The sequence below is a fragment of the Narcine bancroftii genome, chromosome 10 (assembly GCF_036971445.1).
Source record: "Narcine bancroftii isolate sNarBan1 chromosome 10, sNarBan1.hap1, whole genome shotgun sequence".
NCBI lineage: Eukaryota > Metazoa > Chordata > Chondrichthyes > Torpediniformes > Narcinidae > Narcine > Narcine bancroftii.
In genome coordinates this window covers 106310124-106326796 of record NC_091478.1, presented here as the reverse complement: position 1 = coordinate 106326796, position 16673 = coordinate 106310124, and the positions used below count along the sequence as shown (strand labels likewise).

The window sequence follows — 16673 nt, the reverse complement described above, 5'->3', positions numbered from 1 at the left end:
TCCCACCCTCTCTCTTTCTCTCTCTCTCTGCTTGCAAAACCTCGTGACACTCCTAGAACAGCAAGTTCCACTCCAGACGGTCTGTGGCTCCGACAAGTTCTTTCATCAGTTGTCTTTTTGTAAACAACAATCCATTCGTAAAGTCTCTTGGGCATTCTCCAAAGCTTTTGCAAAGGCTCTTGGCGCCGATGTATCTAGCATTAGCAGAGCTCCAGTATTTTAAATAAAATCTGTTTTAAAGTGTTTTGTATGTGACCTACACTAAAAAAACCTGCCCCAACATATCTATATACAATACAAACACAGGATAATCTGTTACACATTGCATTTGGATTGCATGATAAGGACCACGCTCTTGGGAATTCCCTTTGATATCAGATTATGAAGAAGCCCAGGGTAAAATTTTGTGGCTACAACAGTGGTTCTCAACCTTTTTCTTTCCACTCACATACCACTTTAAATAATCCTTATGCCATTGGTGCTCTGAGATTAGTAAGGGATTGCTTAAGGTGGGATGTGAGTGGGAAGGGAAGGTTGAGAATCACGCTCTAGACCTAATTGTTACTGAAATATTTTGCTTGAGAAAAATTGTCATTGACCCATTTCCTTTGGAGTTATAAAACCGAGCACATAACGAGTCAATTAGGTACAATTAAAACAGTGGTTTTCAAACTTTTTCTTTCCACCCACATACCACCTGAAATAATCCCTTACTAATCACAGCACCTATGGCATAGGGAATATTTAAAGTGGTATGAGAGTGGAAAGAAAAAAAAGTTGAGAATCACTGGGATTCAGCATCACTTGCCTATCAGAAAAGAAAATGAACTTTAGAATTCAAACAAGAGGGAGAATCCCATCTGTTCACAAGATCACAAGAAAAAGGAACAGAAGCAGGCCATTTGGTCCATCGAGTCTGCTCCATGAAACTTCCCTGAGCTAAACTGTTCTCGCATCTATATCCAAGTTCCAGCCTTGTCCCCATATCCCATGATACCTGACTAATTAAATACCTATCAATTACCCCTTTAAGTTCCCCCAATGAACCGGCCTCCACAGCTGCATCTGAATTCCACAAATTCATTAGTCTCTGGCTAAAGAAATTTCTCCTCATCTCTGTTGTAAATTGGTACTTTTCAATTCTAAGACTGTGCCCTCTTGTACTGGATTCACCCAACAGGGGAACCATCTTATTTGCATCTATTCTGTCCAATCCATTCATTATTTGAAATGTTATAGAAACATTCTTCTGCGTTCTATTGAATAGAGTCCAAGAGCCACTAAGCGTTCCTCATATGTCAGCCTTCTCATTCCCAGAATCATTCTGGTAAACTTCCTCTGTACCCCCCTCCAACCTTGCTATATCCTTCCTAAGATAATGGGGCCTAAAACTGCACACAGTACTCCAAATGAGGTCTCACCAGTGCCCCATAGAGTCTCATCAACACCTCTTTATTCTTATATACAATCCCCTTCGAAATGAAACCCAACATAGCATTCGCCTCCTTAACCGGCTATCCAACCTGGCGGTCAACTTTCAGGTTATCCTGCACAAGGACCCCCAAGTCCCTTTGTACTTCTAAGGTTTGAATTTTCTCCCCATCCAAATAATAATCCGACCATTTATTTCCTCTACCAAGATGCACAATCGTACATTTCTCAACATTATATCTCATCTGCCATTCCTTTGCCCATTCTCCTAAGCTGTCTGCATCTCTCTGCAAGCTTTTGATTTCTCCTACACTTTGTACTCTACCACCCATCTTAGTGTCATCTGCAAACTTTGCCATGAAACCATTTAATCCACAGTCTGAATCATCAATATACATTGTAAAAAGAAGTGGCCCCAACATCGACCCCTGTGGACACCACTAGTAACAGGCAACCAACCAGAATAGGGTCCCTTTATTCCCACCCTTTGCTTCCTGCTTATCAGCCAATGCTCTACCCAATCTAATATCTTTCCTGTAATTCCATGGACTCTCATCTTATTAAGCAGCTTCTTATGCGGCACCTTATCAAAGGCCTTTTGAAAATCTAAATACACAACATACACAGCCTCTCCCTTGTCCGCCCTACTTGAAATTTCCTCAAAAATTTCCATTAGGTTTGTCAGGCAGGATCTTCCCTTCTTGAAACCGTGCTGGCTTGGACCTATCATGCCATGCACCTCAAAGATTTCCATAACCTCGTTCTTGAGGATTGATTCCATATCTTCCCAACTACCGACGTCAGATTAATAGGCCTATAATTTTCTTTTTTCTCCCTCTCTCCTTTCTTAAACAGTGGAACTACATTTGCAATCTTCCAATCCTCGGGAACCATGCCAGGGTCTATTGATTTCTGGAAAATCAATTCCAATGCCTTTACAATCTCCAAGGCCACCTCCTTCAGAAGCCATGGGTGCACCTCAGCCAGTCCTTTTAGACCATTCAGCTTACTAAGCACCATCTCTCTAGTAATCCTGACTGTACTTAATTCTATTCCCGGAGACCTTTGAATATCAAGTATATTGTTAATGTCCTCTGCAGAGAAGATTGACGCAAAATATCCATTTAATTTCCTCTGCCGTCTCTTTCTTGCCCATTGTAATTTCTCCAGCTTCATTTTCAATCACCCCTGTATCTACCCTCGTCTCTCTTTTACTCTTTTGTATGTTATTTGCCAATTTCCTTTCATAATTCATCTTTTCTAATGACTTTATTTATCTCTCCAAGTTTTTAAAAATTTCCCAATCCTCTGCTTTTCCAGTAATTTTTGCTACCCTCAGTGCCCTCCCATTTGCTTTTGTTTTAACTTTAACCTCACTTGTAGCCACATCTGTGTCATTTTACCATTCATAATTTTCCTTTTCCTTTTTGTAATGGTCTCAATAAACAAGTGACTGTATGTCAACATGTACTGAATACATTTTTTTTAATGTTTATAATTTTAAATCATATGACATTAATTAGAACATATTCATACAGATATTATACAATTGAGTAAACCCCCCCCCCCCCCCAACATCCCTCATCCACCCCACTAACGCCCTCCTTCCTCCCCCTTCCACTTACAAAGAAAGAAGAAAGGAGATCATCCCTTAAAGACATCAATAATCAACTTTTTAGCTGCGGAGACTGAGATATCCACTGGAGCAGACCGAGAGATTACATTTTCATACCAGGAGTTTTTAAATATGGACTCCATACTTTTCCAAAAAAAATGATATTTATCCCTCAAATTATACGTTATCTTTTTAAAGGAATGCAGGATTTCATTTCAGCTTGCCATCTTTGCATTCCTAAAGCTGAATCAGATTTCCAAGTAATGGCCAAAGACTTTTTAGAAACGGTCAACGCTAAACGTAAAAATTCAATTTGATACATAGTCAATCTCAGTCCTAAAGCAATCGACTTAACGTCCCCTAATAAAAACAACATTGGATCAAATGGTAAACTCACTTTTAATAATTGCTCCAAAAACAATTGAACTTGTATCCAAAAATTCTTAACTTTAGAACAAGTCCAAGGTGTGTACTGAATACATTGAAAGACAAAATAAAAGAATTATAAAGAGAAGTGTGTAGCAAGAAGCAATGGATTCATTTTGTTCCAGCATAATACTGTATAATTAGGTTTTGAAATGTAAAGCTATCACTCTTTGAGAAGATGATGGTGGATCAGTAACCTGAACTAGATGGATTACACTCCAGGGTCTGAAAGAGGTGGCTGAAGAGATTGTGACCACATTGGTAGTGATCTTTCAAGATTTGCTGGAGTTGGGAATAGTACCAGAGAACTGTAAAATTGTAAATATCACTCCACTCTTTAACAAGGGAGATTACTGGCTGATTAGCCTCATCTCAGTGGTTGGCAAGAGTCCATGATTAAGGATGAGGTTTCAGAGTTCTTGAAAGCACAATGAAAAACATCTTCATCCGGCAGCTCGTTCCACACTCTTGCCACTCGCTACGTGAAGAAGTTCCCACTAATGTTCCCTTCACACATTTCCCCTTTTGCTCTTAACCCATGTCATCTAGTTCTTGTTTCACCCAACCTCAGTGGAAAAAACCTGCTTGCATTTCATCTGTACTCAGAATTTGACATATGCCTTTGAACTAGGCAGGAGGGGGGAGAAAATTGCACAACCCCCTCAAGAAATGTAGTGGCCCTTTGTTGAGAGTGGACAAGCTGCAATAATTCTGAATCTTTGGTTGCAAAAGGAGATGTAAAACCAAAATGTATTCCAGCATGACTAATATAATTTTCTTCCAAGTCAACAATGTGTATGCAGGAATACAAGTACTGTTAAATGTTAACTCTTGCTCTTTTCTCAAACCTAAATCATTTTATCATTCTTGATCAATGTATTGAAAATTACTTCAAGGTTTTGTCACAAACCTCTACAAAAGCTAAATAACATAAACATGATTAAGTCTTTCAGGAGTTTGCGCCTTAATTTCCACACAACACTCATTGTTGAAAGAACTCTGTTCAGTAACTAATTAGCAAGTTACATTTTCCAAAGTCCAAAAGGATAGCAATGTTGACAAGTTTCCACTGGAAATGCTTACTTGCCAGTTGGAGTGACAACTGGAGAAAGAGAGGGAAATTGCACAACTCATCTGTTGCTATTACTTCCAACCCCTCAATTGGCATCACCATTCAAAACCCAAAGCATTAATTTCCATGTGTATTGATGTCATCAAACCTATCATTGTCTCCAGTGTCTTAATTGTAAGACAGCTTTGTGACATTGAACACTGAATGACCAGATGTATTTTTCGAAATGTGACAAAGATCAAAAGTATTGTGCAGCAACGACTATCCATAAAACAATTCAGGAAAAATTCCTTTGAATTTTTTGCTCGTTCCTCTCCTGTTCCCTAAGCTGTTGTTTTAATTGACAAGCTATTCCATTGGCAAAGAATAAAACTGGATACTGTGTAAAACATTTTACATGCTCTTTTTTTATGAAATTATAAATTGTAAATGATCGGTTGCTTCTTGTGTTTAGTGAAGAAAAAATGTAATGGACTATGAAGAACATGAAAGTAAATAACTGTCATATCAAATAGTACAAAAACATATTTGTTAAGAAACAGAGGGAATTTACAAGGCACTAATTCTGTTTCAGTGCCCAAACTACTGAGTTTTTTTCATAATTTGACAATATAGAATTATAAAGATTTGGCTCTTCTAGTCTGTGCCCAATCATTTTTCTGCCTCGTCCCACTCATCTGCACCCTCCCCGTAGCCCTCCAAACCTCTCCCATCCATGTATCTGTACAAATTCTTCTTAAATGTTAAAATTGAGCCTGCATTCACCACTTCAGCTGGCAGCAGGTTCCACACTCCCACCACTCTCTGTGTGAAGACGTTTCCCCTAAACTTTTCCCCTTTCACCTTTAATCCATGTCCTCTGGTTTGTATCTTACCTGCTCTCAGTGGAAAAAGCCAACCTACCCTTTACTCTTTCTATCCCCCTCATATTTGAAATACTTCTATCAAATTTCCCCTCATTCTTTTACGCTCCAGGGAAGAAAACCTGTTTAATCTTTTCCTGTAACTCAGTTCCGAAGTCTGAGCAACATCCTAGTCAACTTCTCTGCACTCTTTCAATCTTATTGATCTCTTTCCTGGAGTAAGGTAACCAGAATTGCACACAATCCTCCAAATTTGGCCTTCCCAATGTCTTATACAACTTTACTGTAACATCCCAACTCCTTGAGTCAATACTTTGATTTATGAAGGCCAATATGCCAAAAGTTCACTTTACAACCCTGTCCACCTGTGACGTCACTTTATTGAATTCTTCTCTTCCATGGGACATTTTTACATGCTGCGAATCTTAATTGTAGACTGCTTAAGAAGGATTATCTACATGTTTGCATTTTTATTTTGATTGTTAAATATTTGATTACTTAACCATAATTTTTAAGCAATTTATTCTTTTTCTATTATTGTAAAACATACTTGCACCACAGCTTGGAACAGCTGCTATGTATCATCATGTAATTACAAATTATACCTCAATGGTAAAAGAAAGCAGCCGAGTATTTTGGCTGATTTGTTTGTCCCATTGCATAGTTGCTGCAGGACATGGGTATCCTTGTTGCTGAAGCTGAATGACTGTAATGAATCCTGCTGCAATGAATGGAAAAGCTCCCAGTATCCAACAGAACGACTGAAACACATTGATTATCAGAGCTTGAAAAGCACTGCTGGCTTAAGTCACCTAACTACCTTTTGCAAAGTATCTTGTTAAGAACCGTTTATGTTGCCACTGTGACTTGTAAAAGAAATATCGGCAATAATTTGATCATGGGGTGAGTGGGGAGTGATAATATAATGACTAATATTTCTACTGAAGCTATCAAATTAATTGCTAGTATTTGCCTCACAGGGATTGTATTATATCACTACATGTTCAATCTATTGCAGGTCATTAGGATGATACTAAATTTCCTATTCAATCTCATCCATGTACTTTAAAGATTTAAAAAGTAAATTGAGCAATCACCCAATGCATAATTTTCCATATTCCTTCAATATAGGTGTAAGAATTTTGAATGCCTAGTTTTATCGTATGAAATACAAGATTAGTGCAGTAACATTTTAACTACAATTTCTTTTCAGGTGTACAGATGGGCAGATCATTCTGGTGTTGTTCTTCAGGGACTAAATGAGCAGAGACAAAGGGGATTGTTCTGTGATATTGTACTTGTGGCAGATGAGCAGAAAGTGGCAGCCCATCGGAATCTCTTAGCTGTCTACAGCGACTATTTCAATTCTATGTTTACAATTGGAATGAGGGAAGCATATCAAAAAGAAGTTGAACTGGTTGGAGCCTCCTACATCGGGTTGAAAGCTGTGATCGACTTTCTCTATAGTAGTGAACTCCCATTAGATGGTGGAAATATTGACTATGTTTTGGAAACTGCACATCTTCTTCAAATTTGGAAAGTGGTGGATTTTTGTTGTGAGTACTTAGAAAATGAGGTTAGTGAGGAAAATTACCTCTACCTTCAAGAACTAGCCTCAATTTATGACCTGAAGCGCTTGGGCTGTTACATTGATAGTTTTATTCTGCATGACTTTGGGACCCTTTCCTTCACACCAGATTTCTTGCAGAACATCTCTCTGTCAAAACTTTGTCTCTATTTGGAGAGCAACAATGTACAACATGAATGTGAACACGATTTATTGCAGGCTGCATTGCAGTGGCTAACGCAAAGTCCTGATAGAATGCAGGATGCCCACCTTGTACTTAAAAACATCCATCTCCCACTTATACCTAAAAGTGATCTATTGCACCGTGTTAAGCCAGCAATCTGTTCCCTACTTCCCAAAGAAGCAAATTGTGACATCTTTCTGGAAGAAGCGATACATTATCACAACCACATCACAATGCAGCCGGTACTTCAGAACCGACGTTCTGCCCTTCGATCTGATGCTGAAAGGCTGTTGTTCATTGGTGGGGAAGTCTCAGAACGTGGAGAAGAGCTCAGTGATGATATGTGCTACTTTGATGAAGAAGGGGGACAATGGTTTTCTGAAACGATGCTGCCTGCAAGACGGAGCCACCATTGTGTAACTGTCTTTGGAGGATTTATCTTTATGGCTGGTGGAAGCTCATCTCGTGACAATGGAGGTGACGCGGCCTCAAATGTCTTGTATAGATATGATCCGCGATGCAACCAATGGCTCAAGGTAAATCTCTTATCTTCTATAATTTGACATTATTTCACTGAGGTTCAAAACTGAATCTATCTGTACATTTCACCAAAATCCTAGTTGGTCTGTCCTGGATCATTTCATATTACTGTTTTCTTTATGCTAAGTTGGGTCCAGTAAGTTCTATGAATTGATAGCATTTGTGTATTATATGTTGCCAATGAAGATGATCAAAGCTTGTTTTTTAAATGGGTTCCAATAAGTGTTGTTTGCATTTCTGGGCAAAATAAAAATGAGGTTTGTCAATTAATTGATTTTTTTTATAAACACACCGATGGAGTCAGTGAGTGTAATGAGTAATATTTTTCTCCTTATCTTCCTGGATATCAACTTTCCTTGAGAAATTGACCATTGTCCTTTGATACCACAGTCAGGTGCTTCTTGTATTTATCATATCTGAGGCAATTTGATTATTCTTAGCTCAAAAACCATCCCAAGTCTTCAACTTGTCAAACCTAAAGCTGCATTTCTGAAAGTAATGAGGATCCCAAAATGATTTTACCATCCCTTCTGTTCACAGGTTAACGTGGGGTGACCTATTTCTCAGATGTGCCTTGATTTAGTCATTTTTTAATTCAGATTTTAAATTATTTTATTTACAGCATGGTAGAAGCCAATTCCCCCATTTAAACTCGTGTCGATTAATTGCACCCAAATTAACCTTCAGCCCCGTGCATTTTGAAGGGTGGAGGAAACTAGAGCACCTGGGGGAAAACGTCAAACGCCTTCCAGTGATGGATTCGAACTCTGGTCGCTGGCACTGTAATAGCGTTGTGCTAATTGCCTCGCAAATCGTGCCACCTAGCTGTTTAGGATTGGACACCGAGGTTTGGGAACACTCTTAGTAAGAGTTAATATCCTTTAATAAGAATGATATAAATGGTCATTTTATAGCGCAGCAGCAAAAGCTTTGCATCTTTGAAAATGATGAGATAAAGTAGATTGGCTTAAAATGAATCCTTATTTTCACAAAAGGAACTTTATTATTTAGTTGTACTGCTGGTATGTGAACAGAAGGGAGAGAAGCAGATTTCAAGCAAGGTTGTCCTTGATGCTCCACTAAGACCCGCAGCGCCTTTCTTGCTTTTGCTGCCTCCTAAATTCTCCTCAGGGACCATGTGTAAAAGCTGAATTTCATGTTTCTGAATCTGATGCTAATTGATCTTGACTTCCTGATGCTGAATTTTTCCACCAAAGAAAATATAATTGACACCAGTCAAATTTCAGACAGTGCAAACCTTGGTATGATGGAGGTTGAAATCAAATTGGTAGAAGCTGCTCGAGGTGGTAATAAAGGTGGATACAATACATTTAAGATACATTTGAGCATTTGCATGGCACCGGAAAAGAAATTGAAACCTTGTGATTCTGAGGCAAGAATGCTGCCAACTTTGCTAGGACGCTGATCAGTGACTCGTATTTGAACTATGAAACGATACCTATTTAAGTTGTGAGAAATTTAGTAATTTAACTTGTCTGATTCTTAGATGCTCTAGGTTTGCTTTTCAGGTTGCTCCCATGAACCAGAGGCGAGTAGATTTTTACTTGGATGCCTTTGCGGACTTTCTCGTAGCTGTTGGAGGCAGAAATGAGAATGGTGCTTTATCCTCTGTTGAAATTTATGACCCCATTAAAGATTCATGGTCCTATGTTGCTGGCCTACCAAGGTATTACTTTGTTTTGTAAATACAAAATATAATTTCTTCATCTGAAATTTTTAACTGAAATGATTGATAAGATGTGTTTTTTTAAGTTTATGTCTGGTGTCTCTAATGTAGAAAATACAAGAAAAACTCTTGCTACTGGAAAGGGATAAAGTAAAAATGATACACAAAATGGACACCAGATAATGGTGCTTGAATTGGGAAAGATAAGTTTTTAATGATGAGTTGATGATGGGGAGTAAAGTGTCTGAGAAAGATTCTGAAACGTTTCCATTAAAATGTAATTGGATCTAATTGCACCAGCTCGCTGATAAATGTTTGGATGTTGAAGTTCAATAATGTCTCTAATGTTAAGAGTACCAAACACCACATTGTGTTGTAGAAGGTGAACTTTTTCCATTGGCCCTCTACTTGATTCTATGGAGTCAATGAGCATCTGATTGTGCTGTATTCAACTAATGGACTTGCTGTATATATTGCCTGGTATGAAGTGTTTTGTCAGCCTAAAAATGTGGCAAAATTCAATAAACCGCAATCAAGCTACCATTTTCACCTTGTGGTGTTTCATCTGCATTCCTCTCAAATTAAATTACTAACTTGAGAGCAACACTCATCTCTTCTCGATATATTGGCTGAAATCAAATTCATGCCCTGTCAGGGAGCTTTAAAATTCCTGCTCTTTAATTCTTCTAAGATTGTTTAATAAATCATTCACTTTTTTCCTTAATTATGTGTTCTTTCCTTTACTGTCTTCTCTGGTCTCAAATGAGGCTCTTGCATCTGTTCCCTATTGAAAGATATGTCCAATAAGCCTTTTTCTACTGTATTTAAAATGCTCTCTAAATGTAAATCCTCATATTATGATAACAAATATGCTATTAAAACTGCTGTATAAATTAACCATGAATCTGTAGAATTAGAACTATTTTTCTTCCAGCTCACTTCTCCACAGTGCATTTATGACTGTTTTGTGACAATCTTTGTGTCTCGTCTGCAGGTTTACATATGGCCATGCTGGTTCAATATACAAGGAATTTGTATACATCTCAGGAGGTCACGATTACCAAATTGGACCATACAGGAAGAATCTTCTTTGCTATGATTATCGAACTGATGTCTGGGAAGAGAAAAGACCCATGATAACTGCCAGAGGATGGCACAGCATGTGCACACTGCATGACCACATCTATGCTATAGGTGGCAGTGATGATCACATTGAGTCAATGGAGCGATTTGACATTTTAAGTGTCGAATGTTATAGTCCACAGTGTAACCAGTGGACCCGAGTAGCCTCACTTCTGGAGGCCAACAGTGAGTCAGGTGTGGCAGTCCTGAGTGGAAAAATTTACATTCTTGGTGGTTACAGCTGGGAGAACACGGTGTTTTCAAAAGCTGTACAGATATATAACGGAGTTGAGAATAAGTGGTTCCGTGGCACTGATCTCCCAAAGTTAATTGCTGGAGTATCAGCTTGTATTTGTGTACTGAAGCCTAGGTCTCCAGAGAAGAAGCTAAAAACAATACACCAGGATTGTAGTAGATAATAGTAACAAGTCCAAACGGGCATAACCTCAGGATGTCCATTAGATTAATTTAGCACATTGTGATATAGACAAAAAAGCATGTAGCAATCCTCACACGGGTTGGATTTCTGCCATTTGGCAATAATAATAGACGTGTGCTATTTATTCACAGTAACTGCTATGTCTCTGTGTATTACTTTGTTACCTGTGGGATGCAGGAGCTGAAATTATTATTGTTAGTGATCCAAAATGTGATTTTTAAAAGTAAAACCTGAACTAATGGTGCTTGTTGTATGGGAGAGAGCACTGACTGCTGCTTTTATCCATTCCAAAAGGATTAACTGTATTATGTTAACTATAAATTATTTGGAATAAAGTACACTTAAAATGATGCATTCAGTCTTAAACAAGTGAATGCTATATATACATGAGCTTCTGAATTCCAAATTCATGTACCTTTAGCAGTTGATCTACTAAAATGTGAGTGTTGGAGCATTAATGTAAACACCATACTTCCAAACATGTAAGCAGTATAATAAACAATCATTAATAGCCTGAAAGGTTCACATTACACACTTCCTAAATGGTATTATAGGCTAATAATTGGGAGTGTAAATGATGCCTTTTTAAAAGTAAGTACTTTATGTATGCTGTATAGTCACATCAAGAAAATAAACAGTCCCATGAATTCTAATTTTTAAATTTAGACGGACAGCACGGTAACAGGCCCTTTTGGCCCATGAGTCCGTGTCACCCAATTTGCACCCAATTGACTTGCACCCTCAGTACGTTTCGAACAGTGGGAGGAAACCAAAGCCTCTGTGGAAAAAGCAGAGACGGGGAGAACGTACAGACTCCTTAGTGACAATGCAGGTTTCGAACCCCAGACCTGATCGCTGGTGCTGCAAAGGCGCCATTGATCAGAACTGGGGCCTCTAAACCCCAATGTACAGTGTGATTAAAGTATTAACATAGCAGTCAACTGCTTAGTTAAATCAAAAGCAAAACAGAATAAGCCCCCAATTTTAAAACTTTTTTCTCAGATGTCACAGTTACCAATTATCAGCTGCCTTTTGTTCCTACGAACCAAAGTTCTAAATTAGGAAGGATGTTTGCTGGTTGCTATCCCTCCATTTCTTCCTTCTGCATCTCCACCCCTTTTTACCTTCCTGCCTGTAGAGGAGCATGCTCTTGCCCTTCTATTGTATTTCCACAGAAGCTCATCTGCTTCTCTGCTAGGTTAAAACTCATGAAACATCCTGGGGATAATGTTTCATCAATTAAGTACTGTTGCACTGCAGTTGTTTTAAATTTTGAATGGGCCTTTTTGAGTTTCAAAATGAATTATCTGAATACACATTGAGGAAGTATGATGAATCTCTTGATTAGTATAATGCACATAGTCACACATTTCTGTATGACAAAATAATGTCTCGTGACATTGTAAGCTAGGTGCCATTAGTTATTTGGGGCACAATTCTAACTGTTCAAGCACAAAAAACACAAATTTAAATGTAGGTGAAGTTTTCTTTTGTGTTTTAATACAAGAAGCACAGTTTCTAACTTTTGTAATGAAATAAGCTGAACATTTATTAAATACAGCAATAAAAGTTTTTTTTTTAAGATTCTGGCAACGTTCAAGGGCAACTTGCCATTTACCTGAAAACAGGTGCTGTGATGTCCCTTTCATTGTATCTTTCTGGCAGACATTCAGAATGTGGGTAAATCTTTCTCAAGGAATGGTCTCTTGTTTGGATTGTGAGTGTGAAAATAATCTTTTTATGCACCAGCATGACTGATCCTGCTATTTAGAACACTTTTTTTGTTGGAAGTTCCTTTGAATTAAATTGGCTATTTAAAAACTAAAGTCTAATTGCTTCTCTGACCTGCAATCATTTGCTGTGTTTGAGATGTGTGCTTCTCACTTGGAAACCCTCTCCTTCTCAATGACTCATTAGTAGATGCTTATTTTATCTGTTTCATACTTCATTTTTGGGAAGATACTTTCAATGTAGAATATTTTAATTTGTACGTATTTTAGAGGTACCAAATAGAAATGTTTACACTTGATTTTTTTTTTTAAATGTTAAATAACATTCTGCGCCAAAAATTAATTCTTGACTAAATAAATACTTGGAACTGTAACTACAGTAGCAGTCCCAGACAATTAGTTGATGATAATGAACTGTGTCCTCAAGAAACCCCAGTACTGATGTTTACTGAACAAAAATATAACTTCAGAAAGAAAATAACACTTTTTTATGAAGTTAATTTCTCCCCCCCCCCCCACCCACCCCCCAAGAGAGAAATATGTGGTTTAGGATAAACCGATATAATCGGAGAACATAATGTGAGGAGGTAGACAGGCAGATTAAGAGACCTAAATGTTTCTTCCTAATTGTGGGTTGGTAGGGTATCAGATTTCAATTACTTTCAGGAATGAATTTGCAGTTTCTCTGTGTTACAGCTAGTTGCCATTTGCCATCTCTCAAAGTTATTTGCAAGTTTCTTCTATCTGACTAAAAACCAAAATAGCCACAGTAAACTCCAAGTAGGTGCACCTCTGTACTTTCAAGGTTTGGTTTTAAGTATTATTGTCATTCTATTTCTCTTCATGTTGTAGTCTACTCATTTGCAGTATAATTGGAGATGGTGAACCTTTTACTTGATAAAAGCAATTCTAAAATGCAGGTACCATAGATTAAGCTCATGGAATTGCAAATTTAATCAAAACAATGTAAATAATGTAATGTGTTCATTCATTCTAATTGATGTTTGTTACTGATGTCTTAAATGTACAGTATTTCCTTGTATAAAACAGTATCTATTTATTTTGATGGAAAACTCATGGGCCTGCTTCCATGTGCTGTAATTTTAAATGTTTGGACTTATTTCTCGAGAAATGTTTTCAAACTATCCGTAGTGGGAAACGGTTCTTATTTTAAACAAGTTGAGGTGCACAGCAGTTGCAATTAAATGGTGTGATGCATGTTGATGTTTCATATTATTGCAGAATTTACTCGTACTACTATAACATTAAAAAGCCGACTTGTATATTGTATGACTCACAACATTAAATGCTCTTTGCAGACAGCTTGAGTTTTAATGGTACAATGAAATTGCAATTATAATGTTGGTATTCTGGTATTCAAATCAGGACATCTAAACATTCTTGTACTACAGATTGGAATATTTAATCTCTGAAGCCCAGTTGGTCACAGTCTGGTGCTTCACTGAATTTTTAACCCAAACCCTTTCACATTTGGGAGAATGGACATTGTTAAAAACTTGCTGGCCTTGCAGAATTTTTCAAAACAGTACTTATTGACAAGTGCTGTGTTTTGAATTATTACTTTATGTGGCATGAATGTCGATCCTCCAAAGTTACTCACTTCATTTCTGCCTTAGTTCATAATTTAACTCCATTTATATTTTCCAGCTATTAAGAATGCCGCTCCACAGCCCTGAATTTAAATTGCCTGAAACCATTAATAAAGCCAGCTTTTTAGAAAAGATCTGACTTCTGCCAATATTTATATGCTATTGAGTTTATTTACAAATTATTTAGAAGGATTATTCAAAAGAATTCAAGCGTGAATCCAGGATTCTCAAAAATGAAAGAAACTGGATTACTTGTAAACTAGAACAGATGCTGGTATTAAGATGCAAAACTTGGAAATTACTGAAGTACCTTTGAATGCGGAAGGCTACAGAACATTGGCAGACCAAGCCAAGTCCATCATGGGCATCAAACTCTTATCATTAAAAGACCTTCATGTGAGATGCTGCTTCAAGAAGGCAGACGACATGATAAAGGAACCCCCCACCCCCATCACCCTGGTTACAACTTCTTGCTGGTACCTTCAGGCAGAAGCTACAGGAGCCTGAACTCTCACCTGAAGTTCAAGAACTGTTTTCTCTTCCACCATTCCCATGCTATCCTAGCCCTAATTATAAACGACCACTAGAAGATGTGTACACTATTAAAATATCACCTTTTTGCACTAACTGCCCCTGCAAATATTTATCATTTAATGTTTCTCTTTCTGGCTTGGCATAATGCAGTAATTTGATACGATTGTAGTTGGTCTAACTTGCTACTAGTAAGCTGGTGGATCTGGGCAGACAACAATGAACATTATCAGTTCTCTTTGCAGATTGCATGATACATCTGGTAACTGGAAAATGCTGACAAAGATTATGCAGTTACTTGGTACTCATTTCTCTACTTAAACTAACTTTTCCACATACTCTCGGGATGCAGTGAATTTTGTCTATTTTTTGTTGCATGACCACGTACACTTAGAGAAAGTTGCTTTGTCAAGGTTTTTTAAAATAATATAGTCATGTTGCGCTCTGTGTGAAAGAATTGATATTGGTTTCACCAGCTGACCTGATCCAATTGACAGCAAATGAAGTTCACAGTGAAATTTTGAAGTGTACCTTGTGTTGTAATAGAAAAATACAAGTCGATTTATGTACATCAAGCTTCCTTGTTACATGATAATAACCCCTAGCTATTTCTTTATAGTGGTACAATTTGAGGAATAAATATTGCCCAAAGTGATTCCTCTTCCCTCTGCTCCTTGAAGTGGCATTAGATGCTGGAAACCTCTGCCAAAGATGGTGATACCATTTTCCTATTCTCATATTAGGAGCACTGATTTTGAAACCCAGGAATGATTCTCAACAGTTCCACCAACTCTCCAGTCCACATCCATATTAATGAAATTTTTAAAAGATGCAGAAATGAAACAAACTTTCCATCCAACATCAAAAGAAAACTCTCCTCATTATTACAATGTTATTTAAATTTTACTCACAACAGTAGTTTAAGTTAAGAAGTTGCTGCTCTTCAGAAAAGCCAGCACCTGGTTACTATGTTGTCAATGCTTCCTCGGTATTGTGTAATTTCTTCAAGAGCAATCTTTTGCAAAGTCTGTTTGCTTCCAACAGTTTACAATAAAAGATTGCAGTCAAGGTCAAAATTGACTCACACAAAGCAGGCAGTCTTTTTGGTCACCAGACTGTTCATTATAGAGATAACTTTTTCTCTGAAGGCTAGATTTTCAACAGATTTAACATGATGTCCTTGGCCAAATTGAAATATTCCTCTGCATTTTCATCCCTCTTACAAAAACATTAATTGCCTTTAATAAGCTAGTATTTAGGACTTGCTGTGTGCTCCCTTCAGACAGAAGGGAGCAGATTATTTGTTTGCATTTGTCCATTTATCAAAGTTAAGAAAGGCAATTCCTGTTTGACAAATAAGTCCAAGGTAGCATTTAGCTCCAACATGTTCCCAACAAGGAACTCTTAAGCTGCAATTAAAGGCTGGTTTGCACAGATCCAGGTAACGTTCTGCTGCTGCTAGAAAATGGTCTCCATTCCCTTTCACTAATCCACCTCCCAATTGCTGGAGATGTTCTGTAACATCCATGGAACGCTCAGTCAAGTTTTGGTTCTGGGCCATTTATCAAGACCAGAGGGAAGGGAGTGATATAAACGAGGGGAAGAAGCTGGGGGAGGGGCCTAGAGGTGATGGCATAAAGGGCAGAATGTGTAAGAGGAAGAGAAACACAGGGAGAAACCTTAGGAGGGGAAAGAAATAAAAAAAATGAAGGGCTAGGTAGAAAAGTGATTGAATCTGGACATGAAAGGGAGAGAGGATTACCAAAAATTCAAAAAAAACCAATGTTCATTCTGTTGGGTTATCAAGACAAGAGGGAAAGGGGTTGATGTGATGAGCCTTTTTCTGAATCCCTGTT

At 37.8% G+C, this 16673-nt stretch overlaps 1 protein-coding gene across 5 annotated transcripts in view; it reads left to right on the top strand.

Moving 5' to 3' along the window:
* The window catches only part of klhl36 (kelch-like family member 36), a 149617-nt gene extending 135621 nt beyond the window's left edge, over nt 1-13996 (top strand). For all 5 annotated transcript variants that reach the window (XM_069902181.1, XM_069902180.1, XM_069902178.1 and 2 more), the window contains 3 exons: nt 6621-7694; nt 9228-9385; nt 10380-13996. In XM_069902181.1, the coding sequence (XP_069758282.1) occupies nt 6621-7694; nt 9228-9385; nt 10380-10926 (1779 nt within the window). In that variant the 3' untranslated portion in view covers nt 10927-13996. The remainder of the gene's footprint in view (nt 1-6620; nt 7695-9227; nt 9386-10379) is intronic.
* The last annotated feature ends 2677 nt before the right edge of the window (nt 13997-16673 follow it).